Source organism: Lampris incognitus, chromosome 2 (assembly GCF_029633865.1).
Source record: "Lampris incognitus isolate fLamInc1 chromosome 2, fLamInc1.hap2, whole genome shotgun sequence".
Lineage (NCBI taxonomy): Eukaryota > Metazoa > Chordata > Actinopteri > Lampriformes > Lampridae > Lampris > Lampris incognitus.
Window position 1 is genome coordinate 123,730,866 of NC_079212.1, and position 27,261 is coordinate 123,758,126.

The 27,261-nt window shown below is 40.7% G+C and overlaps 1 protein-coding gene across 3 annotated transcripts; it reads left to right on the forward strand.

Moving 5' to 3' along the window:
* Nucleotides 1-970: 970 nt before the first annotated feature.
* LOC130134314 (poly(rC)-binding protein 2-like) lies at nt 971-26,728 on the forward strand. Of its 3 annotated transcripts, none has more exons than XM_056302234.1 (13): nt 971-1,131; nt 2,805-2,973; nt 3,675-3,698; nt 3,803-3,835; nt 4,596-4,712; nt 7,504-7,635; nt 8,715-8,843; nt 9,875-9,949; nt 12,510-12,551; nt 17,069-17,168; nt 17,767-17,819; nt 21,581-21,750; nt 24,842-24,990. In XM_056302234.1, exons 2-13 carry the CDS (start codon nt 2,905-2,907, stop codon nt 24,960-24,962), a joined length of 1,065 nt encoding a protein of 354 aa, XP_056158209.1. In that variant the 5' UTR covers nt 971-1,131; nt 2,805-2,904; the 3' UTR covers nt 24,963-24,990. The 3 variants fall into 3 exon arrangements, with proteins under 3 accessions (XP_056158209.1, XP_056158210.1, XP_056158211.1); XM_056302236.1 differs by lacking the exon at nt 24,842-24,990 and adding an exon at nt 25,507-26,728 and having other exon boundaries at nt 973-1,131; XM_056302235.1 differs by lacking the exon at nt 12,510-12,551.
* Nucleotides 26,729-27,261: the final 533 nt, after the last annotated feature.

Genomic DNA, 27,261 nt, shown 5'->3' on the forward strand with positions numbered 1-27,261 from the left:
CCCGTTAGGGGGCGCCACAGTGGATCGTCCGTTTCCATTTCTTCCTGTCCTCTGCATCTTCCTCTGTCACACCAGACACCTGCATGTCCTCCCTCACCACATCCATAAACCTCCTCTTTGGGCTTCCTCTTTCCTGGCAGCTCCATATTCAGCATCCTTCTCCCAATATACCCAGCATCTATCTTCCACACACGTCCAAGCCATCTCAATCTTGCCTCTCTTGCTCTCCTCAACCTGCACCCTACTCTCGCTACAGACCACAATGTCATCCATAAACATAGTCCACGGAGACTCCTGCCTGATCTCGTCCAGCAACCTGTCCATCACCATTGCAAACAAGGGCTCAGAGCCGATCCTTGACGCAATTACACCTCCACCTTGAACCCATCCGTCATTTCAACCGCACACGTCACCACTGTCACACTGTCCTCATACATATCCCGCACCACTCCTACATACTTCTCTGTAACTCCCGACTTCCTCATACAATACCCTGTCATATGCGTTCTCCAAATCCACAAAGACACAATGTAACTCCTTCTGGCCTTGTCTATACTTCTCTATCAACATTCTCAAAATCAACTTCATTCCATGAAATGCCAAACCAATTGTAGTACTATTTTCTTCCACTAGTGGTTTTATGAAAACACGGATATCGGTCGGTTTTACGAAAAATAAGTTGCCCCTCTTAATACGAGATAGACAGAGAAATCCAGAAAAAAATTGAGCTTTTTTTCCCCCACGAAAGTAAGTTTGTTCATAAAGTTACATTGCACTTGGTGTAAGAAAATGCTGTGATACAGATGGTTAATAACTATTTTTATTAATGATATCGTTTCTTCCTTCCAGTAATGGTTTATGATGTTGTAAGTAATTTTCTGAAGCGTTATCCAAACACTGGGCAGCCGACAACGGGACTGACACTAAACGGAGGGGGAGGGATGGGTGAAAGTTCAGAGGTCATAATTGTGTTGTCTTTGTGTAAAGGAGTGGAGCTCGATCTCACATCACTCTTCCCTCTTCCCCGAATCCTTTCTAAACTCTCCCCCGGGTTTCTACCCTCCCGAACCTCTCCCCTTCTACCCTTACAACCCCACCCTCCCCCCGATCACATATCAGCGCACGACTTGGGTAAGATTTGTTTTGGTTTCATGGTTTTAATGGTGAAAAGTCACGGAAAGAAATCCGCTACTCCGTGTGCTAACAGGCTTCAAGTGAGGATGCCAGGCCTCGATGATGAGCATGTAATCTACCAGCGCACAGCCCGACAAGAGGGTGTAGCTTAGCCACAGGAAAGTTAAGTTTATTTCGATTTTAATGTGGTTAACTGAACCAGTGCCGCGTTGCTATCCGTGGTTTACACGCATTATTTAATAATAATGTTAACCAACTCGCCGAACGATGATATCTGGTCGCTCAGTCATATGGAAGCCATGTAGCTAGCAAGCTAACTAGCACACATGCTCCATTCATTTTTTTCCCTCCCCCTCGCGTAGTGAGCAACCATGCTAACCGGCTAGCCTCGTTCATCGTATTTAAGATAACACGTTTTAATTTAAGCGCCATTCAAAACACCCAAGGACACTACGATATGAAGGCGGAATCACTTAAAAGAGGACTGAGAAGAAAACATTTATAAAATAGTAATAAAAACAACTAGCAAGCCAAGGCTAAAGTAGGTAAGGAGAAGCAGCAAAAAAAAGATCTGTTAGAAGGAAGCTTGTGAATGGTAAGCAAACAGCTCACTGATTATTTAAACACCTGTTAACTTAAGATGTAGCAGTAGTAACATGATCAGTCAAATGGACTTTACGGTGCTTGTAATGCGTTAATGGTAAAGGTTTGTTCAACCCCATTACCAGTACTATAAACAATTGTTTCCCCCAGTAAATTTAAAAATATTCGAAGCCAGCAATAATTAGGCTAGGCGATGTTTTGTTGCCAAATTGGACCAGTGATGAAAGACTCGGCTAACAAGCAGGACAGTTCTGACCCCGTTATATTATGGTCGTTTAACGTTAACTGACTTGATTTGCAACACCTTAACTAGGTCTAAACACTAAAGGTTTTGTGTATTTATATGCCAGGCAACCTTTTTAAAAACAGTTTCAGTCTATTATTGACTATTAATTCGGGGCACACACTAGCTGGTGATTGGGTTAAATTCACTCTCACCAACTTATAAACCTTGTTTTTACACTATTACATGGTTAGATGGTAAGGCTGACTTGATCATTTTGCTGATATTATTTTCTGGAGAATTGAGCTTGCCATTGTTCAGGATTCTTGAAATATGACGTTTACATTTATTTTAGTTAACTAATTTATTGAAAAAGATATAGCTATTACAATTTACAATTTCATTTAGCAGACACTTTTATCCAAAGTGACATACATCTGAGAGTTAATACAACACAAGCAAGGCTCTAGTCAGGAGGCGACGACGCAAGTAAGTGTCAAAAAACTAGGTTCAAGTCCGATTGGGCTATACAAATAAAATTGCCTTGACTTGACATAGGTCAAGCCAAGTCACAGGCGGTGCACAAAGGCAGTGCATAGAAGCAATTTTTTTTTTCAAATACGCATATTTTTTTTAAATTCACATTGGGATTTATTAAGCGCTTTGCTTGGAGAAGATGTTTGTATGTAGATTTTGTAGTAGGAATATTCCAAAATAAGTCTTTTTGTTGTGTTTTTTTTGCTTTTAGGTTCCTGTTGATCTAAATATGCAGCCTTTCTGCTGTAATCCTGTTCATTTTTTGTCATTCCATCTTCTTCCTACTACTCCTGTCTCTTCTTTCCAGATCCATCTTGGTGGTTGAAACCCCAGTTCTCAAAAAAGAAAAAAAAGAAGAAAAAAAAAGAAAAGAAAAAAAAAAGATCTGTTCCCCTACTGTAGCAGACATGGACTCCGGTGTGATTGAAGGAGGGCTCAATGTCACCCTTACCATCAGGCTGCTCATGCATGGCAAGGTGAGGTCACCCATCACTGTCCTGTCACTGTGATGTAATGGCCTCTGATGGGATATTTATGGTAATGGCTTCCCTGACAGATAGATCAAGGGCAAGGATGTTGACATGATAAATAAAAGGTCCTCAGTTGGATGATAGAATCTCTTAACCAACAATGAATGATGTGTTTGCAAGGGGAAATGAACAGAGTGGGGTCATAGCGCTTGGACATGTACGACCCTCTTGGTTTTACAATTTCATCTGTGTTCATAGCCAGTAACTAAGATTAACAAAAGTAATTGTTTCGTTGATTCTCCAAGAACTCAAGGCAGTTGCATTAATGATTGTTTTGTTAGTATTTCAACTTGTTTTGGAGTAGTTTTTTTCTTTTATAATCATGATTGCTGCTGGTTGCTCAATAGCTCACTCAACAAATAGGCTTTTAATTTTATTCTGTGGAGAGTTGGAGGTATTTGTGTGTAGAGCTATGTCTTCTGGAACTGAAAGAGGATGTGCTCTGCCCACACCTCCACTTGTTTTCCAAAAAGTGGCAAAAAACATTTTTCTGAGGAAGTATTGACACTATTGAGAACATTTTATATCTTAATGCCCTCATGATGTCTCATCTTCCAAAATTATTATTCATTTGCAAGGAAGTGTGACAGTTTTAAAATAAATTATCATTATGAATGTCATCAACTGCATTCTTTTCCCTATTTTAGGAAGTCGGAAGCATCATTGGCAAGGTAAGCTTGGGCTTCTTCAATGAGTCAGATGTTGATCATGTTGACTATTGTACTCACTGTACTTGATGAAGAAATTCACATGACTTGATGCTCTTTGCTCATAGAAAGGTGAATCTGTGAAGAAGATGAGAGAAGAGGTTGGTTTTTTTTCCCCATTTTTTTATAATTGTATTTTTTTTAAATGTTTTATTGCAAGATTGGGTTGTAGCATTGTAATTACTTGAGGTTGAATGGCCCAAGATTAGGATGCACCGATTTATCAGCCATACATCGCTATCGGCTGATATTTGCCTTGTTGACTGCCATCGGTCTATCAGTAACTAAGATATCATTCACTGCCGATGTTTATCTGTTGTCTCATCGATTTTGCGCTGGCTGAATGTTGTGATGTTTATTTGCGGTCTGACTTGGACAACAGTGGCCTACCCAGCTGCAGATTCGGAGAAGATCCAATAGGTGGTACTATAATACCACTCATAACAGCCACTGGCTGGACACACTCTGGCATGATGTAAGAGGGCAACAGGTGCCATGTGCACGTGTGGTTTGTTTTCAAATAAAAGTGAAAGAAAAGGTCAGCCATGTGGGAGTATTTCACTGTCTTAGAGAAAGATCAGCGATATGCAATGGGAAGAAATAAAAAACCATTGGTATCGGCTGTTGGCCAAATTGTTATTTTAAACATGGGTATCGGCCCAGAATTTCACAATCGGTGCATCCCTACCCAAGATTATATTCTATTTTGTCTGAATTATGAGAAGTTTCCTTGCTGCCATTTTCTGGTATCCTTGTAAATCAATTAAGCAATTGTTTTCAATTTTGAATTATACATCTCATAAACGCATACACTCCTGTGACCACCATGCCTTTATTTATTTGTTCATTTATTTTCTGTAGAGTGGGGCTCGCATCAACATATCTGAGGGAAACTGTCCAGAGAGGATCATTACCTTGGCAGGTCCAACCACAGCCATCTTCAAAGCATTCTCCATGATCATTGAAAAGCTGGAAGAGGTACGCCTTAATTCATACAGATCCTGGACCCATCATGACAGTGTTCTAGATTTACAATAATAATTAACTTTAATCCACACAATTTTAACGGTGATGGAACTTCCATATCTACTTTATTAAACAGGTGAGAATTTGGTAATGTTTGCAATCACAGCATTGTAAGGTGACGACAGATGTACTCTTAGCCCCCCCCCTCTCGGTTCAGGGATGGTCGTTCCCTCTTAACATAGATGGCCTCTTTGACTCCCTGTTCAAGCCAGCGTTCTTCCCTATCAAAGATGTGCTGTGCACATCCTCATCCTTGAAAGAGAGGTCACTGGCCTGTAGATGGGTGTAGGCTGCGCAGTCCTAGCCTGACGCATTAGCTATTCTGTGTTGTGCCATCCTCTTGGACAGTGTCTGTTTAGTTTCCCCAATGTACAAGTCACGGCAATCCTCCTGGCACTTAACAGTGTATACTCTATTGCTCTGTTTGTGCCGGGGGACTTGATCTTTGGGGTGGACCAACTGGCCAAGAGAATGTTCAAGAGAATGGCACAACACAGAAGAGTTAACGCATCAGGCCAGGACTTGGCAGGCTACACCCATCTACAGGCCAGTGGCCACTCTTTCAAGGATGAGTGTGCACGTCCTTGATAAGAAGGAACGCTGGTTTGAACGGGAAGTTGAAAAGGCCATCTATGTTAAAAGGGAACGATCACTCCTTAATGGGGGGGATGGGGGGGGCTAAGAATACATATGTCACCATCTTATAATGCTGTGATTGCAAACCTCCCAAATCCTCTGTGAATAGTACATATGGCCATTGAAACTCTAGTTAATGGTCACGCCCATATTTGCATATGAAACTGGTTGTTGGTTTCGGTCATTATGCAACTAGCTGTATTGTTTATAAGGGTGGGGATACCTGCAGTCAGTTTAGACTGAAGAGATCACTTTAGGGCCTTGACACACCAGGCCGATGGCGGCCGATGTCAGGCTGTTGGTAAGCATCTGTGACCCCAGTTTTTGCAGTGTGTCCCGCACCTTCAGCACTAGTTGGGCCCCTGTCGGCAGCTTTTCGGCCAATTCACCATGTTGAATGGGCAGAGCCCATCGGTGAGAGAGATAACTCTGATTGGCTTTTCAGCTTAGTGAATCAGTGCTAAGCCAGTGAATCAGGGCCATCGGCTGTAGTCTTTGCATTGTGTTCAAGTGCTACTTTTGGGCCCAGACAGCAGGCGACGTTGAGGCGACGCAGCAGTCGGCCTTCATTGCCGTTAGTCAATTTGGTGTGTCTGGGCCCTTAGATGAGTGATGAAACGTATCTGTTAACCTAGAACGACCAAGGCTGTCATTTTGACGGTTTTGGATTTTCAAAGTTTAATAACTTTGCCAAAAAAAAAAAAAGATGCAGACCTGCCACTCCGTGAATACTCCTAAAATTGCATATATTTGCATTAAAATTAGTTTTAGATCAACTGCACACAAAAAAAGTTTATAAGAGCCACCTAAAACGACCATGAGCCATCAAAATGACGGCGCATAGTTTGCACATCATCGTGCGCGTCATGTCACTATTTACGATGTGTATTGGTCACATCATTTCCTTTGCGAAGTTCATCGCTCTGTCCTAGAAACTCACTAGCATTCTCCAGCGCAGAGTAATAGTCTAAACTTGATTTTTGATTATTGCCAAAATGTGCCAGACATGTTGGCAGACGATCGCTCTTACAGACGCCGTTTCCGACACACCATGACTACCACCATGGTGTTGCAGTATTTACAGGGGTTGGACAGCGGCGATTTTAAATTGTTTGAAAAGTAGTATTAAAGTTCTTAAGATTTTAATTTTTGTGTTAGTCGTACATACATTCTTCAGACATACTAACATATGCAATGCATTAATATCTCAGTTGGGTATTTTTCGTGACAGAAAATAGAGTTTAAAAACCGTGGGCTGTCATGTTGATGGCCCATGGTCGTTCTAGTAGTTTTTAAGTTCCAGTCGTTGTTTGGGACTGTTTCAATATTTATTTTCAGTTTTTACATTTCACGTTTTATAAGCCCTGTTATGTTTGTTAGATTAGCAATATGTGTTTTCCATTTTGGAAAAACAGCCTTAAAAACATTTAAGTTATTAAACCTGACATTTGAATAATGAAGCGAGTATGTCAAATGAGGTACAACCCCTACATCTGTACAGAAGTACAAGAAGCATTTTATCTGCCAGTGTATAGAGACGTACACAGCAAAGGGATGAGAAAGAAATGCTGCCGTGTGATTTGATTTCAGCCACTGGATTTGCAGAATACAGGGTAAAAAAACAGTGATTTTGTCCATTTGGCCACCCAGCCACCACAGAATATATAGCTTTGTCTTCAATAGGCTGGTTGTGGTGGATGGTTTTTGCCAGTGGCACACAATATTATAGGCTTAATGATGATGTTAACTCCACAACATTGATAGTTATTTTATATTTTCAAACTTAAAGTGCATATTATTGCTGCAATTAGGCAACAAGGTCAACTGTACAAACGTGCAACAACGCATGTAATGTAGAGATGACTAATCAATGACTATTAAGAGTAGTGGTTTTTGGCAAACCATGTGATTTTGCTTGCCAGTGTCAAATTCAAATTACCAAAGGTAGTAAGTAGGTTGGTAGCAGAGGACTCTAATGCACTATAAGGAAAGCCCATGACCCCTCTGTTGATGAAAGGTCCAGTATGAATGCGATTAAAATAGGTAGTAATGTCAGTGTAGATATGATACCACAGTGATAACCCCGATTTCCATGTTTTTTTCTTAGGACATAAGTAGCTCGATGACAAACAGCACAGCAACCAGTAAGCCCCCAGTGACCCTGCGCATTGTGGTGCCTGCCAGTCAGTGTGGCTCTCTCATCGGGAAAGGTGGCTGCAAGATAAAGGAAATTCGAGAGGTATGCACAATACTTTAATCCCTAAGTATCACATTATGAACTTGACAATTTAATGGAGATGGGGGGGCAGAATCCATTTAAGATGCATCACTATTCAGCCATGAAGAATATTGAATTGATGCATAAATTCAATTTTACATGGGAAATAAGTTTTACTGTCAGATTTTAAAGTCTTTATTTTACATAGAACTCGTTAATGGAGCCTCCTGAGCTAGAGCAATCTCAGAGCACTGTTAAATTGCAGTCTCACGTGATGTGATCTGGCCTTCCTCACCTAGAGTGATTTTGTAAAAGGTGGGCTCATCCAGATGTAGATGGTCCAATCGCAGGTAATGAGACTGGTCCAAGGGGGCATCATAATTAGGATTCAATAAAGCAAAACTGTTAACAGCAAATAATGCCAGAAAAAACAAAATGGTCTAAAATCTAGAATGATTTCCATGGCAACAACGGCCACATGCTTCCATATTGGGTGCTGTGCCTGTGTCATGTGACTTGTCACAATTTTTCCCCGCTATTTTTATAAAGCCTGTCACAAAAGGTTAAAAAAAATCATATATATACACACACACACACAGTGCATCCGGAAAGTATTCACACCCCTTCACTTTCCCCACATGCCTCTTGTGTGCCTTTCCAAATCATGTCCAATCAATTGAATTTACTACAGGTGGACTCCAATCAAGATGTAGAAACATCTCAAGGATGATCAGTGGAAACAGGATGAACCTGAGCTCAATTTTGAGTGTCATAGCAAAGGGTGTGAATACTTATGTACATGCAATATTCCAGTTTTTTATTTTTAATAAATTTGCAAAAATTTCTACAAAACCTTTTTCACTTTGTCATTATGGGGTATTGTGTGTAGATTGATGAAAACAAAAAGGAATTTAATCCATTTTGGAATAAGGCTGTAACATAACTAAATGTGGGGGAAGTGAAGGGGTGTGAATACTTTCCAGATTGCACTGTATATATAGTAAAAAAAAATCTTCAACATTGACTTCTAAGTTCATTCCCATGATATTTTGTTGGGCAAAATTATTCTCATCTCACTTTGGTCTGTTTCTATGCTGTAGTCGACTGGTGCTCAGGTACAAGTGGCGGGCGACATGCTTCCGAACTCCACGGAGCGGGCCATTACCATAGCTGGCACTCCCCAGTCTATAATCGAGTGTGTGAAGCAGATCTGTGTGGTCATGCTTGAGGTAGGTCGGCTCTTGAAAATAGCATTAATTACAGTGCAAAATGTTCATCAGCAAATTTTTTTCTTTAACTAGAATGAGATGGTAACTAAACCAAGTCACCTTTTGTACAAAAAAAAATATGTGGACAAATATGTGTGGAAAAAAAACGATATATATATATATATATATATATATATATATATATATCGTTTTTTTTCCGAAACCGTATATGGTGGTGAGTGCTCGACTAATGAGGAGCGCACTCTTCAACTGCCAGTGACACAATGTCACCATTGGCAGCAGATGAGTGCGTGATGCATGAAACAAGCTTGTACTGCTATGTATTAAGTTGTTTTCCCTATATCTATCTATATATCTATATCTATATATATATATATATATATATATATATATATATATATAAAACTTTTGTCAAATGGCAACCAAATCAAAATGTGCCTTTTGTTAACAAAATCGATGGCATTTGATATGACATTATAATATCATCATAGTTATTGATTACCAAGGTAAATGTTGATATATTTTTTTCCCCCAGCCTCTTTTTAGTTAGGTTTTTTGAATAACATAGATTTTGTCAATAATTTAATGGGCTGGCTCACTGTGTTGATTAAAACTAAGTTTGATGATATACCTACCTGACTTGTCATGTTGTCCAAATCCTCGTTAGAACCAAAGTTCTTTTTTTTTAATTGGCTTGTTTTCATCACAAAATAAGGTTTTTGACAGATATATTGCATCATAGCTTTCGTCAACAAAATCAACAGTGGAAAACAAAGAGCAGGTTTAAATTAACTTTTTGGGAAACTAATGTGGTAGGTTTGTATCATTCATTTATGTTAAGCAATTAACCTTAAGTTGGATATTAGATATGTCATTTTTAATGCTCTTGAATATCTTGCGTTATTCATTTTAAAATCCATGGAAGTAGTTAAATGCCTATGGTAGTTTGATTAACTACTGCAATCTTTATTTGATGTTAAAGCTTGTCAGCATGTTCTAATGTGTCCATCTGCTTTTTCTCAACTGTGCAGTCTCCCCCTAAGGGGGTCACTATCCCTTACCGACCCAAGCCTTCAGGATCTCCAGTCATCTTCGCAGGCGGCCAGGTACATACTACAGTTTGGAGAAACAAGGGATCTGAAATTTTCTTCATCATTTTTGGGCAGCATCATTTGATGCCAAAAATTTAAGAAAGATAATCTAATGCGAGGGACACTTAATTTAATGCAGGGGCTGGCATGTGCTTTAATCAAAATGAAGTTGCATGTCTGGCCTTATGAGGATGTCTATTTTGTGTCCCTAAATTTGACCAGGAAAGTCTATGAAAGTCAGCAAGAGATAAGGTGTTTGAATTTTTCTTCTAATCAGATACTCACACCGATCTTAGGTGTGTGTGTGTGTGTGTGTGTGTGTGAAGTCAATTTTATTTGTACAGCCCAATATTACAAATTTGCCTCGGGATTTTACAGCAATACAACATCCTGTCATTAGACCCTCGCATAGGATAAGGAACGACGCCCTAAAAAAACCTTTAACTGGGACAAAAAAAAAGGGAGAAACCTCAGGGAGAGCAAAGCAACAGAGGAGGAATCTCTCCCAAGACTGACAGACGTGCAATGGATGTTGTGTTTACACAATTTACAGAATATAACATTGAAAGAGGATAACAGTTATAATGGAATTATAAGATATATGAAGACTATGATAAGGAGGACGCCAAGCAGTGTCCAGATGCCACTGGAACAGCCTAGGACCTGAGCCACGTGACCAGCATCACCATGTAGACCTGACAGGAGGACAGACTACACATGTACAAAGGGGAGACTCACATCACACCATTCACAACACAGGAGAGAAGAGACAAGAAAAAAATATAATAATTTATATAGCACTTTTCGTAAACAATGTTAGAAAGTGCTTTGCAAAGAAATAAAACCAGAAAAGGCAAAAATAAGAATAAGACCAAATAAGTAAGAGTAAAAATAAAAACAGTATAAATCAATAAAAACAAATATCAAACATTTGTAAAAGCTTTAAAAAAAGAAAGGAAAGTTTTAAGACAGGATTTAAAAGAGGCTAGAGACTTGACATTTGTCACACATTGAAGTGAGAGAAGGATTTATAAGATATCTAAAAATAAATTGTGATGACGGGAGGGATGCCAAGCAATGTCCAGGTGGTGACCACTGTCGTCATGGAGACCTAGGAGGAGGACAGACTACACGTGCACACGGGAGATTCACATCATACCATTCACACGCACAGAAGAGAAAGGAGAAGACATCTTTCAGCGAGACAAGTGAACAGTTTGCAATAGTCAATTATCCATACATCCATTATCCAAGCGGCTTATCCCAATCGGAGTTGCGGGATGCAGGAGCCTATCTCAGCAGTCATTGGGCAGCAGGCGGGGAGACACCCTGGACAGGCTGTCACAGGGCCAACACATTCACATCTAGGGACAATTTATTATGGCTGATTCACCTGACCTACATGTTTTTGGACTGTGGGAGGAAACCAGAGCACCCGGAGGAAACCCACGCAGGGCCAGGGAGAACATGCAAACTCCACACAGAGGATGACCTGGGATGACCCCCAAGGTTGGACAACTCCGGGGTTTGAACCCAGGACCTTCTTGCTGTGAGGCAACCGCGCTAACCACTGCACCACTGTGCAATAGTAATGATGATAGTCAATAATCTATACGCTAAAATCTCGTTGGCAGAACAGTGCTTGGTAAATTCATAAGACAGAAATCAACCCACCATGCGGTACAGGTTGTGAAGTGCTCAGTTTAAAGGCAAGTAATTGTAGGTTAAAGCAAAAAGATGAGTTTTAAGTTTGGATTTAAAGGAGTCAACATACTCTGATTTTCTGATGGCAGCAGGCAGATTATTCCACAAGAACGGGGGGGGGGGGTTATTCCGCAAGAACGGGGCTTGATGGGAAAAGGCTCTCGGTACAGACAGGAGCCCTGTATTTTGAGAGTGGGGAACTAGAGAGATGGAATGTATGTTTTAAGGAGATCAGGCAGGTAAGATGGGGCAAACCCATTTAGGATTTTATAAGTCAGCAGAAGCACCTTGGAAGTCTGATATAACATGGATAGGAAGTCAATGAAGGGAGGTGTGTGTGTGCGCGTGTGCGAGTGAGAGAGAACGCACGTGCTTTGCAGGGAGCACCAAAAGCCTCTGTCTTTTTAAGTGTAAAATATTTGCCCTGAAGGCAAGGTTTTTGCTGGACCTTTTCATATCTTTGACTGTGCAGATTTTGGTTTTATGTTTCAGAAGTTAAGAGACATACTTTCTGCCTACCTTTTTTGATTGGGAACTGTAGAAATCCTGTCCCGATGCTGATAGGCATTAACAAGGCTCTTTTCTTTCTCCCTAAATCTTTTTTTACTTTTTGAAAAATAAATCTTTCCTACTAGTTTTCTGAATTTCACCTGATGCCTCTTAAGATTTCTCTTTCCTGGGACCATGGAGACTTTGGACAAGACTAATTTTGAATTAGTGGTTTTTTGCATTCTCCCATAAGTGCGGCAAAAGCTTTGATGCATTAGAATGCCTGAAATTAGGATTTAAACAAAAGTATGGAGCACTAAAGATGGTTTGACCAACCAGTGGGATGTGAGGCCTATGAAAGCTTTGTTTTCATTTGTTTCAGGCATATGCCGTACAAGGACAACACGCGATTCCACAGCCAGATGTAAGTGGGGTAGACAACAACACATTCTGCCAAAAAAGTCCAGTTTCCTGTTCCTAAATGCATATAAAACACCCACACACAAACACTTACTCCTTTAAGCTTAGAGTGCCTAAATTACAGCTAGAAATCCCCACGATGACTTGTATTTTGTTTTGTACTTCCTTCCTCCCAAGCATTGAGTTATGTAACAGTTTAGTGTACACCATCATCAGTTCATTCTTATGTGTGTTTGCATAGTCATTCAGTTGTTTGGCGGACAGTCAGGCCTGGTCCACACCGCTTATCTCTACCTGTGCATGACAGCTAACTCGCTGAACTGCTGCGTCTCGCATGCGTGTCGTGTCAACACAGCATTGCTGCTGCGGTGCTGCTTCTGCCAGCCCTATCTTTCTACATTGAGTTTGCCTCTTTTCTTTTTCTTTTTTTTGGGGGGGGGGGTCCCCCCTTTTCCCCCAGATTGTATCCGGCCAATTACCCCACTCTTCCGAGCCGTCCCGGTCGCAGCTCCACCCCCTCTGCTGATCTGGGGAGGGCTGCAGACTACCACATGTCTCCTCCCGATACATGTGGAGTTGCCAGCCGCTTCTTTTCACCTGACAGTGAGGAGTTTCACCAGGGAGACGTAGTGCATGGGAGGATTGCGCTATTCCCCCTTCCCTCTGAACAGGCGCCCCAGTCGACGAGAGGAGGTGCTAGTGCAGCGACCAGGACACATACCCACATCCGGCTTCCCACCCGCAGACACGGCCAATTGTGTCTGTAGGGATGCCCGACCAAGCCAGAGGTAACACGGGGATTCGAACCGGCGATCCCCATGTTGGTAAGCAACGGAATAGACTGCCACGCCACCCGGGCACCCCTTGAGTTTGCCTTTGATAATGGCCATCACTAATCAGTTGTTTCATTTCATTATAAATTTCAGTGCACATTTTTATCATAAATTATAAATTTCAAATATTTTTTTTTCCCATCTGACATTCTACAAATATAGACATTGAACCTATAGTGAAAGGTGTCAGTTATGTAATGTAAGGTTTCTGTTATGATGTCAATATGACAATCAACAGATCGTTTTCACCTTGTATTTTTGCTGAAATGCGCGCCTCACGCTGAGAAAATTAGGCGTTGCGTCTATTCTCTAGAGCCGTGGAGCCATGCTGCTCACGCAGGCTGTGTGGCTGCTCTAAGCTGTTAACATGGGCACCGAAATGAAAAGCAAGAGGTTCTGCGGTGCACACGCGCTTCCCAGGTAGGCGGTGTGGCCCGGGCCTTAGAAAATGAATGAACGTTTGGTGTTTTGTGTTTGTCCAGACTCTCCACCCTTATTCTGCTACTTCCGTTTTTTTCTTTTCTCCTGTACTGTTCTGCATCTCCTTTTTCATTAAATAAACAATTTCTTTTTCTGCTCCATTAACTCTTCACTATTATGTTTTTCTCTGTCCACTTGTCTTATGACTAACGTATCTTTTGTTTTCTTTCTTTTTTTTTAATGAGCTGTAGACTTTCCATCAGAGGGGATGTGGTAGACGGTACACTTTTATTAGTGATCACAGAAAGTTGAATCAGTTCATCTGGACACATGTATTGAGAGAAATGTTTCACCACTCATCTAAGTGACCTCTTTGGTCACGACTGACTGCAGGAATCCCCACCCTTATAAACAATACAGTGGCATAACGACCAAAACCAGCGATTGGTTTCATATGCAAATTGCCATGAGCATTAACTAGAGTTACAATGGCCATGTGTACTATTCACAAAGGATTTGAGAATGTTTGCAGTCACAGCATTGTAAGATGGCGACAGATGTACTCTTAGCCCCCCCCCCCCCCGCGACAGATGTACTCTTAGCCCCCCCCTTGGTTCAGGGATGGTCGTTCCCTCTTCACTTAGATGGCCTCTTTGACTCCCCATTCAAACCATCGTTCCTCCCTATCAAGGATGTGCACATCCTCATCCTTGAAAGAGTGGCCACTGGCTTGTGGATGGGCATAGAATGTGGAGTCCTGGCCTGCCATGTTAGCTCTTCTGTGTTGTGCCATCCTCTTGGCCAGCGTCTGTTTGGTTTCCCCAATGTACAGGTCACGGCAATCCTCATGGCACTTATCAGCGTACGCTATATTGCTCTGTTTGTGCTGGGGGACCCGATCCTTGGGGTGGACCAATTTCTGGCACAGAGTGTTTTGGGGTCTGAAAGCAACGGAGATGCGGTGTTTGGAAAATATGTGTCTCAACCGCTTCGAAACTCCTGCCACATACGGAATCACCACTGGTTTATGCTTAGGCAGCTGTTGTCCTTCTCCCCTCTTCGATTGGCTGGTGCCCTGTTTGGGTGTCGTCCTGGCTTTGACAAACACCCCGTTTGTGAAACACCCATCTGTCGCCATCTTACAATGCTGTGATTACAACTATTCCCAAATCCTCTGTGAATAGTACACATGGCCATTGTAACTCTAGTTAATGGTCACGGCAATTTGCATAATCAAACCAACCATTGTTTTCAGTCATTATGCCACTGTATTGTTTATAAGGGTGGGGATACATGCAGTCACTTGAGACTGAAGAGGTCACTTTGATGAGCGATGAAACATTTCTCAATAAACGTTGTGTCTAGATCAGGGGTGGCTAACCATGTGCCATGGAGAGCCATGTGTATGCAAGTTTTCATTCCAGCCGGACTCCACACCAGGTGATTTCACTGATTAGCAACCCATCAACCAAAGAGGAAGCATGTACCAGTGAAATCACCTGGTGTGGAGTCGGGTTGAAATGAAAATCTGCATACACATGGCTCTCCGTGGCACATGGTTAGCCACCGCTGGTCTAGATGAACTGATTCAACTTTCTGTGATTTCCTTACTTGGATTATTGAGCATGCATAAACACACTTTTTATTAGTGACTCCCGCCTTTTGAATATTGCCTCAAAAACTAGAAAGTGCCTTTCTAATTATGAAAAAAAATCGGCAGTAACATTTATATTGGGTTAAGTTTGAGTTTGATTTGCATCTTGTCTATCAGCAATGTGCAATTTGTCCAAATTTATCAGGTGTGGTTATGTTTTTCAGCTTTCAAAAAGGTAAAATAAACTACAATCCTGAATATTTGCATGCAAACAAATGTCCTTTTTGAGACTTTCTATTGCCACCATACAAGAGAATAGTTAAAGGAAACAATATCTTAAATAATATCTTTATCTTAAACATGTCAGCAAAATACAGACAAAGAAGGTAGGTGGCATTGAGTTTGTAGAAGAGGCAAGGTGGCTAGCAAGCAGATATAACAGAATGACCCTGTAAAAGACATACGCCAACATCAGTAGCCAAAATCTGGGTTTACCATCATTTGTTAAGCTGTAGAGAAGGTGCTGGTGACTTTGGCCAATTTCAATGTCCACACTCACCGAGGCGCACATTCCCAATAACTTGAGTTGCAAGTGCGTGAGGGCTTGCTGGTGAACTTTCTGAGCCCTACCTGAATTTTTTTTTTTTTGCATAAGTCCACAATCCTGCAGACTTTACTTCAGGGAATAACCCATAATTAATTGAGTTTTAATTGTGGCATTTAAAATGGGAATGATGGGGAAACCCCGGAAATGTAAAAAAAACCCAAAACAAAACAAATAAAACATGATAGGAGCCGGCAAGAAGTTTACATGTAAATATCCTAAAATGTGCAATTTGCATGTCCGATGATGGCACGATGATTTCCAAACATGTTTTCATTTATTTTGAACCCATAATATTACTATATTATTTGTAAATTGGTAGTGAACAACAAACTGCAATTAATCAAATGATAACATCAGGCATTTTGTCCCTTATGTTCCTCAGTCATGAAGAATGCAAAATAAAATGTAAAAAATCTACAGTTGTTAGAAACTTTATAGATCCCAGTAGCATGTCTGTGAGGGTTCAGTGCTTTGTGTGGACATTGAGATTGGGCCTTTAATTGCAAATAGATCTTTGTGATTTGGATTGTTCACACACCTGTCCAGTTACTATGATGTCCATAGGTGTCAGATAAACCAAAACTACAATTTTCAGGGTTGTAGCTATAACAAGCACAGTGTAGTACTTGCTCATCCCCCATTCAGATCACCTCCTGTGGGGGCTCATTAACTGTTAGTGTGATTAGGCCAATGTTGAGACTTGCAGTCTGTTTGTATTTGGGCCTTGTATTGGTTTTTGGTAGGCAGACCCTCTGCACTCTGACAGTCCCCTACCATCTGTATTTTTGACTATTCCCTGAGTCGGAAACTACAAGAAAACCTTGCCATTGGAGCAAACCTGCACTTTGAGGAATACCTATGGGGTACCATGTATAACCAAGCCATAGAATACAATTGTCAACCAGCAGGCATCTATGTAGACTTTTCTGATGGGATTAAACATGAACTCTTTTTTTTTTTTAGTTTGTTGTTGTTGTTGTCTGTACTGACTGTGATTCCTGTTCCCATCTTTCCTTCTTTCCTGTTTTTCTCCATTTCTCTCCCTGCCCCCCCTCTCACTCTCACAGTCTTCCTCTGCTGCTATTTCTCCACAGCTCACAAAACTTCACCAGCTGGCTATGCAGCAGAGCCCCTTCCCCATCGCTCCCAGTAACCAGGGATTCACTGGTACGCACCAGAGCCTTGGATTCAAGCTGGTTCATGGAATGGGAATTCATATCTGCATCCCTAACTGACACTTAGGAAATGTAGTTCTGTGTAAAAGGACCCAAGGGCACAAACATCCATTGGTCCTCCTTGTTCTTTTTTTACCATTGTTTAAGAAACTGATTAACCAAAAGAGATTTGGACAAAGTAGTCCAAGTCCGTAAGAGTCCAGTAATGGTTTTCAAAAATCACAGTACTCATACACACATTGTAAAAGTCTGTACAACTTTGTGTACATCTCGTGTGTCAATCAAGAAACTAAAAATTCTGGATAATAGTTAGATTTTTGTATTTCCTCGTTTTGTTAGCAGTGCCTTTTTAAGATTACTGGTTTATCTAAACTTGATCTATTGCGATAAATTACACCTCCACTTCTTTTTTTCCGTCGTTGATTGAGAAATCTCCCATATCAGTGTCATCAGTTCAAAATCTGAATTCTCCTTAAGAGGGTTTGTCAAAATGACATTAATTTTTCAGCTTGGTGCTATTTGTCCTTTTTTAAGTCAAGCTTTATATCTCAATTTTGTCAGCTATTATTCTCATGTTATTTCCCTGACAGGGATGGATGCTTCTGCCCAAACTAGTTCCCATGAGATGACCATTCCAAACGATGTAAGTACTCCCATATGAGCCAAAGTAAAATAAATAAAATTAAACTCCATTTCTTACAACTGAACAGATAACCCTATAAAATGAGATTCAGTAACCTTTTCTGTAACACTGGCATACTCACTCTCAAGCTATAGCTAAAGCATTCCTTTTGCTCATTTGCAATTTCTTAATTTTAGCAATTCTTTGCAGGTTAATTGATGGAGTGAGGCAATAACACTGATAAAGATGCAAAAATAGAACTAGAGGAGTGCACTCAGAGTGCAGATCTCAGCTAGGTGTACGTATCTCCTTTTCTCCAGTGTTCAAACTTGGTGACAAACCACCCCTATTTTCGTATGGCGGGAGAGGGGAAATACAACACACATGGACAGAAAAACCAGTGTTTTTCCTGCCATTACAAGACCTTTAGCGTAGGACCCAAGTCTGTTCGATTGAAGTTTCTAATATACAGCGCTCAAGCTAAAAAAAAATCTACCTAATAAAAATCCTTTGCCTGTCAGGCTGTGGATGTGCAGCCTCCTTGGCAGACCCTCGCACAAAAGCAACCAAGTCTGACATGAAATGACAGAGATCAGGCTATCATAGTTTCAAAGCCCTTATTAAAAGACTTCAAATGTGTTTAACCATTGTGGTTTTTATGATATAAAATGAATCAAGGTGAATGGCTGCTCTGCTCATTGACTTTCATTCATAAAACAGTACAAAAACAGCTCAGCCATGGGAAATGTTTTATTGTAGCTACTGAGATGATTTCCAGCTGTAACTGTAATTAATCCTACTCTTGAAATTGTATTTTTATAGTCGCATTTTAACATTGGAGACTATGGCTTGTCTGTGTGGAGGTGAGGTGAATAAGGCGACTTACTTTTGGTTCATCCAGTGTTCCTCCAGTTCTCTTGTGCTGAGATCAGCAGTGAATGATTTGCTGGATTGTTAAATATGATGGACTTCTCGTTTACTTTAAAGACTCATACCCGGATACATAATGTTTTGGTTTTGACCCCATTGCTTGCTGCCCAATCTGACTCAACCGTAGATGTGAGTCGAGTATGCGCACAGTTGACTCACAGTGGGCAGCAACGGAAAGCAGCATTGGTTGAGTGAGCTAGAGAGGGTATGAAGAGAGTGAGCAGCAATAGTGAGAATACATATTTTTTCGAAGGTTTTGAATAATTGCAGTCACTGAGATTCTTCATCATACAGTCATAACTGTGCACAAAAGATTATAGGCTGATAGGTCTAGTGGTTTGCGAGATTTGCTGACACACACGTGACCAAATGCATAATTCCCTCCAGGGTACCGCCTGAGAGATAAGGTTAATGATTTTGAATTGAGTTGTCACAGTAGTTCCGTCTTATTCAGGTGAAGTTACGCTTTTGTACTGTTAACTGCTATTGCTGCTATTTTGCCACTACAGGATTTGATATCATGGCATAATGACTCAAAAATTGTGTAGATGTCTGCCCATGTAATACTGTAATTGATCAAAGATTACATTCTTCTTTTTTTTTTTTCATTTATTTCTGACTTTTCCATTTTTCTCCCAATTTAGTGGCCAGTCGCTCCCTATTCTTGGTTCAAACACCCACCCTTGTACTGCATGCGTTCACCCACTGCATCTCTCTGGCCGGCAGTCTCGAAGGAGACGCCTCGCCACTTTCATGACAAGGCAAATCCAGGCCAAGCCACTGCTTGTTCCGACACACACAGAGACGCATTCATGTTACGAACACAAGCCAACTCCGCTCCCCTCACGAAGACAGCGTTGCCAATTGTTGCTGGTTCATCGAGTCGGGCCATAGTTGGATCTGACGAGACCGAGGCGCGAACCCCGGTCCATAGTGGGCAACTGCATCGACAGAAAGCCGATGCTTAGATCGCTACACCACCGCGGACCCTACATTATCATTTTATACCAGCAAGCAATATCTCCTGCAGTATTTCCCCCTAGAATTTGTTTCAGGCCTGGTGGTACGAAACGAAAAAACCCTAAACGGATGGGGCACGCGAGATGGCTTATTGGCATGGTCAAATAGCGCAGCAGGCAATCTTGAATTTATTTTTTTTTCAACTGATTTTTTTATTCAACACAACACAAAGAACTTACAACTTTAAGGGAATACGTATACAATTACATATGTTTTAACAATAATTTACGTAGTACATACACATGTATAGCACATGCTTAAACCTGAGGGGGAAAAAAAGAAACAAGTGCAATAGGACTAAAATACAAATAAAAATAAATACAATGGAAAAAAAGGTGACTAAAGTTCTGGCATTGCTTGTATTAATGGTGACCATCTTTCAGCAAACCTGTCTGTTTTCAACTGTAATCTTGCTGTGGTTCCCTCCATGATGACCTTTTTTACGCTGTCTCTCCATTGTGCTATGCTGGGGGGCTGTGGCTTCAACCAGGAAACTGTTATCAGTTTTTTTGCTATTAAAAGCAGAATTCTCAATTGAGAATTGAGAAGGCTTGAATTTATAAGTTCAAATTTTTGTTCAAGACTTAAACAAAGTGATCACAAGGAGAGGATGACTTAATAAGCTGCATTTATTTCATGAAAATTAAAATAAATTTATAAAAATAAAATAACATAAAGTAAATAAAAATATTGCATAAGAATAGGCTGTGTAACCTTTGCAAAACAATTAGCACATCATGAACACAGTGTACATGGTTCATTTCTGTACTTTATGGTCCTTGGCTTGGAGAAAATTTTCATTATGGCATCATAATATGGAAGATGGGCATGGGTGCAAGTCCATGAATACTGGGATGGCATACAGCACTTAACCTGTGCCGCCATCCATAGAGTTAGTGGTTGTGTCCAATGGCGTCCAATGTAAAATTTTGCCAAATCAGTATGCGGATTGACAAGACCATACTAGATCGGTTGAGGCCCGGGGTAACAACAGCCGCCATTGGTGCTGTGCCCTCACGTGGTACCGATGGAAACTAAAATTCGCTGTAGGGATCCCTGAAAAACAGGGAACAAGCCGAAAGAAGAAGAAGAAGGTCATGATATGGAAATTGTTTGGTGAAACGTTTTAGAGAAAAACAATATATTTGGGTGTCCATTCCCCCGCATTAGAGCTTTTTCTCTTTTTAGGTGGCGTCATGCTCATGTAAGCTAACCTGCATCCCATACACTCTCGTTCCGCAGTAATTTAAAGGGACTCTGATATCATTGGCACTCGTATTGCATCAAGAGTTTCCCTGGCAATGACAGAGGTTGACTCGCGTTTTGGAATAGCACTGCACAGAGGCTCCCAAACGCAAACGATTATTGATTTCTGAATAAGTGGATATTTTGTGTAATTTTTCGCATTTGAAAAAAAAAATTTTTTTTGGCCTGGCGGTTTGCCAGGCCTGTACAATTATAGGGGGAAACACTGTCATGAATAGATGGTGATGCTTACTCTTTTACACAGTCTTTAGTTTGTAACTAACAAGTTAGTTAGACTATTTTGTGGCTTAAGTTTTTTAATCTAATTGATTGACTTCAATGCTAAATCAATAATGTGTGCTGCTGTTTTGTAAATGCAAAATCCAGGTACCAAAGTATAATCATCAGCGTTTGTTTAATACCTTATGGCTTATGGAAAACTGCCCATCGCAGCAAGCCTACAAATCTATATTGGCTTTCTTAAATTTCAGCATATGAATTTAAATGTATGCATACACATGGGACATGACGAATTTCAGTATTGGTGGCATAATAGTCAATGTCTCGATTTTTCTCCCCTGACTTAGTTAATTGGGTGCATCATCGGGCGCCAGGGGGCAAAGATCAATGAGATCCGGCAGATGTCAGGTGCTCAGATCAAGATCGCCAATCCAGTGGATGGCTGCTCCGACCGCCAAGTCACCATCACCGGCTCCCCCGCCAGCATCAGCCTGGCTGAGTACCTCATTAACGCAAGGTGAGACATGCGCAAACTCTTAAAAGGCCATGGGTGATTGTAATTTATTGGCAGGGTTTGCAAACTTAACTAAAAGTATACATTTGGTTTCCAAACTATTTCTCATAGGTTTTTAAAACATCAAAACCAGAGCAATATATGTAGTATTTAGGGGTGTTTAGTTTACAATCTTTTGAGTTCACATTAACGTTACATTAAATTCTATCTCTCAGCTGCTGCATTTGGTTTGATAATGATATGGATGTAATAGGCCATGGATGGGTTTAGGAAATAGGAATTTTAGTTTCAAGAAATCTCTGGGATTTCTTCAGCAGACCCTTTTTTTTAGGTATTATTTTATTAGATTCAATCAGTCATCTTGCTTACACATCCCATGCTGCTCCGATGAGATGTTGCACTTAGATTTAGTGTAGCAACGCAAAACGTGACAGCCATGCTGTGAAGAGCATAGCCTAGATACCCAGTTAACCAGTGCAACTAACTGACTAACCCATGGCATTCATTGACAGTTAGAGGTTTGAATTTGGATGCCATTGAAAAGAATTAGGTAATAACATTTTTTACCCCACTCCTGGTAAGTTGTTCTATCTGTGTGATATGTCTGTCAGATGTATCACGTTCACTTCCTTGTCATTTTCCATTTCTCTGTTAGCCTATGGCACTCTTCATCCCCCCTTTTCAGCTCATCTCCACATTGATCCATAACAAGAGATGTGATTGCTATTTTTCTTTTTAGTTTTTTTGTTTTTTCTTCCTTTTAATTCCTATACCACCTATGGAAGATTCCCTTTCCCAACTGTTAACATCCTACATTTTTGTTTCTATCACATCCCTGAGTGATTCTTTGTCTCCCTCAAACCCTCCCAACCCCCTCCCCCCTACTCACCAGCCTACCCTGTGACCCATCCCGACTGTGTGTCCCTCTCTCTCTCTCCTTGTCTCTTTCTACAGTGTAGAGTCCTCTAAACCTCCCTCCTCCTCCTCCTCCTCCTTGAACACAGAACAGACCAGCCTGTGCCCTCCCTCCACCAACACTACTACTACTTCTACTACTACTTCTACTACTACCACTACCACCACCTCCGCTGCTACTTCCTCCTCCACTTCCACATCCAATCCCTCCTCTTCCTGTGTGGTGCCCCCCTCTGCCTCCTCCATCCCCTTGTCCCTGTTGGCTTCAGGGCCGCCTCTTCCTCCCACTTCCTCCACATCCTCTGCCTCCACTGAATCCCTGCTCCCCAGCTCTCCCGCCTGTGTCTCGAGCCTGCTCAGTCTCAAGCCCCTCCCCCTGCTGGCCCTCCACGTTGTCAGTGGGGGCAGTAATCCTGCCCACTCTGCACCCCCCGAGCCCAAGCTTACGCCAGAGCTGGGCTCCAAGTCTAAAAGGCGAAGGCTCTCCCCTTACTAATGATGGGGAAAATCCCAAAGTCATCTGTGTCTACTTCTGTCGAAGTACTGACACCGCTCCTCGTTGTTTGCTAGACCTGCACGTGCTTTTGTGTCTGGCTGTGCCATGCCGTGCTTATCACAAAAACAAGCACATACACAAGGAAATGTTTTTAAGCCACTAACGTGGCTGCTGCCATATTTATCGGGGTTGTATACCAGTAGCCTAGTTTGTTGTGTCTCTCACTCTGTCCTTGGACATGTTAGGAGTCTGTCTTGTTTTTTTAGGGAGTTTGAGTTCATAAATCACTGCAGATGGTGACTTATTCTTCTCCCCAACTAACATATTTTACTAAATCATTTCTGTCTTTGAATAAGCTTTGCTCAGGTAGCAGTTCCCTCTCTAAGATGTCACACAGTAATAGAGTTAAGATTTGGATAATGTGTAGTGAGTTTTATAGTGCAAAATGAAACACTCATGCATACACACAACATTGACATTTGCCAGAACAAGGACAGTTGTAATAGCAAATCAAATGAATCTGCCCTCAGGAATCACACAAAATAACCCTTTAGGTAATTGTTACAAATGTCTGAAAATTGGTAAGACCTATACATGGAGTGCCTAATGAATTATTGACACCCCTGATAAAGATAAACCATGAGTTACATGGGTTCTGTTCTGATGATTTTGGTTCATATTTTATGATATGGGTAGTGTATTGGCCCAAAACTGTTATTTTAAATACTGCTGACAGTTGGGAGTTTAGAGTTATTATTTTGCTCTGAGGGAAATATTAAAGCAAGAACTTCAACCTTGAAATGCCTCTCACTTTTTTGGTTTGGTTTTGAAATCTTAAAACAGAGTAGGCCTTGACAGTTGATAAATGAGCTTTTAGTTCACTCTCCACCAAAGGAAAAAATAGCTGATGATGTTATATACAGCCCAATGATCATATGTAAGAAGCCACTTGAAATTGAGGGATAGCCCTTATATTTCATGATGGAAATGTATCATACTTAACCAGATACACTGAATATGAAAATTTCCCCTGAAAGTTACGGAAACCCCCTTTTGAAAATTCAGACCGTCGTAGAAAGTAGCTTTTGTATTATTTAATTTGTGCTATTTATTTTTTATTGGCATTATAGCTGATCAGTATGATTATGAAGGGTGTCAGTTTCTGTATGAGCCTCGTTTCTGTGGTCGGCCCCAAAACAGGATATCCTTTCAGCTCACCTGTTAAACCCTCATTCAGCAGGGAGGGAAAGTGGCAGAGTCGCCCTCTGGTGGTTGTTCCTTCTACAGAGAGAAATGGCTTGAATTTGCCATAGTGAATATTTTTTGGAAAATATATCTGGGGCTTCATTGCAATGTTAAGGCAGCAACACCACCTAGATTTGATTTGAGCCCACCTTTTATTGATTCTGATCTTTGTGCAATTATAGACAGAATAAACCTTTCGAAAATAATTTCTTTAAAGCTTGGGAGTAACAAAATCTACACCATGTCTTACAACGGTGATTAGCGATAGTGATTAGCCTGCTAGATCTTAGCTGCAGCTGCACATCAAGAATTCATGATGGTAAATGCTCTGATCAATACCAAATCCACATTATTAATGTAATCCAGCACTCGTCACTCACTTTCAGCATTGGGAAAGCCGTTAAAGGTGCATGTCTGTGAATGTTCTCATTCATCCAGGTCATGGTTATCCAAAGGAGGTGAATCAAGTGCGACTGGACTTGGTATATATAAAGGTGCATCCAGCTTTCTCAGAACGCTGCGGGCAGTGCGGTATGAAACAAGGCGTATTGCCCTGTGATGTCATCAAAGGGCGGCTGCATCTGTAGTCCATTTGAAAAATTAAATGTTAAGTCTTAAATTTTCACGAAAACAGAAAATTGCTGATCTTTTTTTATTTTGTAGTTCACTGTTGTATATGTGTGCAAAAATGTCTGATTTCAATAACTTTACTGGTATGGATTTGTAAAAAAAATTGTTGAAATTGTGGTCTATGGAGAAATTAATGGCGTTTCTTCTCCAGTATAAACACAACTACTAGAGGGCATAGGTTTTCACTTTCCCTCTCTATACTAATCTGAAGTGTCAGTTTGAGGTCCTATCATTGGTTTAGAAGGTGTGTGTGGAGTGGGAAGGGCATCATACAAATAGCATTAAGTTCTGTGTTAGTTGAGATGTTATTTTTTTTTTGGATAATGACAGACTCTAAGGTTAGTGTTAGGGTTGTTGATATAAGGTTGTTGTCTTGTCTGTCTGATTGTATGCCTTATTTTCTCTCTCCCTTTCCCGGTCTCTCGGTGTGTGCGTCTCTCTCTCTCTCTTTCTCTTCCTCTGTCTCTCTCTAGGCTCTCCTCTGAAGCCACAGGACTGGCAGCCAACTGATAAGACACTGCATTCTGCACTAATTGTTCACTTTTCTGCCATCGGCTCCCATAAGCAGTCAATGCAACTCTCCAGTTAAAAAGTTGAAGAATTACACCGCCTCTCCCTCATTGTAATGTCTGCCACCATTGATTTGATTTTGATCTGCTGAATTTCTTATTTATTTTATTTTGTTTTTTAAGTCAAAAATAAGGAAAAAATAGAAAATTGATTTGGTTTTAAATCCCCTTTTGAGTTCAGTTGAAGGTTTTTAATGGTTTCTAATTTGATTTCCTTTCTCAGTTGAATGCAACCCTCGCTCACTTTCCTTATTTTTCCTCACTGTCACGTTGAAGTACAGTTGGAAAATGGCTTATAGGTTTCATTCTTTCTGTTCTCATTGTTTTTTTTTTGTTCTAAAAGGAAACAACCAAAAAAAGGAATAATAAATATTAAAAAAAAAACAAGAATACATGTTTTATTCTCTTCTTCCCCTCCTCTCTATTCCTCTCCCGTCCTTGACGTTGTTCAGTCCATTTAATATCTCCAGGCTCACATGCATTTGATATTTCACAAGTACACACTTGTCCTTGTGGGCAGCATAGCTTACACTGTCAGATATTGTTTGGTATGACATGATGACAAATGGATCTAACACCTGGAATTGCAGTTGAATTCGTTCATTAGTCTCAACTGTATTATTGCGCATGTCTTTTTTCCCCTCTTTCCGTCATTCCTGTTTGTCTACCTTCCAGTTTTGGCCCGGTGATCTCACGTGTCGATACTTTGCCGGGGACGGGAGGTTTTTCGGGTCGGGGTTTGGCTGTCGGGTTAGGAAGCAGAGGGTTCTCCTCGCTTTTTTTTGTAAAGACTGATATATATACTACTAAAAAGTCTGAATATTTGTTTTAAATGGAGGAAGATATTTTTTTTAACTACCAAAGGGGGGATTAACTCCCGAACATTGACTGGGCTGTCTAAATGTTATGAGGCTAAGAAATGAATCATCAAGCTCTGAAACTAGACAAAGAAAGGGTCATGAGTTAACACTAGTTTTCCTGCTCTTTGCTTTGCTCGAGTCAGATTTTATTTTTATTATTTGCAGGAAAAGAACTTTTGTGCACGTTTTTGAGACTGTAGACCTGGGTGCCACAACATTGTTTAAAAAAATATTGAAATAAAGATGTGAAATGCTCAAACCACAAACTGTCAGTTATTTGGAGGAAAGAGTTGTATTTTTTTTTTTTGAGTGACATTTTTATTTTAAATTGTTCGGTAAATATATTTATTGTACAGTTACAATACATGACGAAGTATAAAACGCAAACATTTCAATTTGATCGGTTGTTTGAATCGGCATGAGAAAGGTACAAGTACTTCCAAAACCCAGACACTAGAGAACAGTAGGTTTTCATTTTGGCAACTGCAGTATCTGTATTATTAATCCTCGGGGTTGAATTCAGATATTTAAATGCTGTATAAATTCATTCGAGATTTATCCAAAAATGAAGACCAAAGGACTATTTTAAAAAAAAAAATAAAAGAATACAGAAGCTGCCACTTTTAGCTTATTGAGTGGAACCTACAGAGTGGTCGGGTTGGTCGGTGAAGCAGAAGTCTGAGGTGCACGTTGGTCTGATCTGCAGGTTGAGCCTGATGCTGTAAGGAGGCATGTCCAGGGACAGAAATGTTAAAATCCGTGTAATTATCCTGTCTTCAATGAAAGAACACTCCTAGTC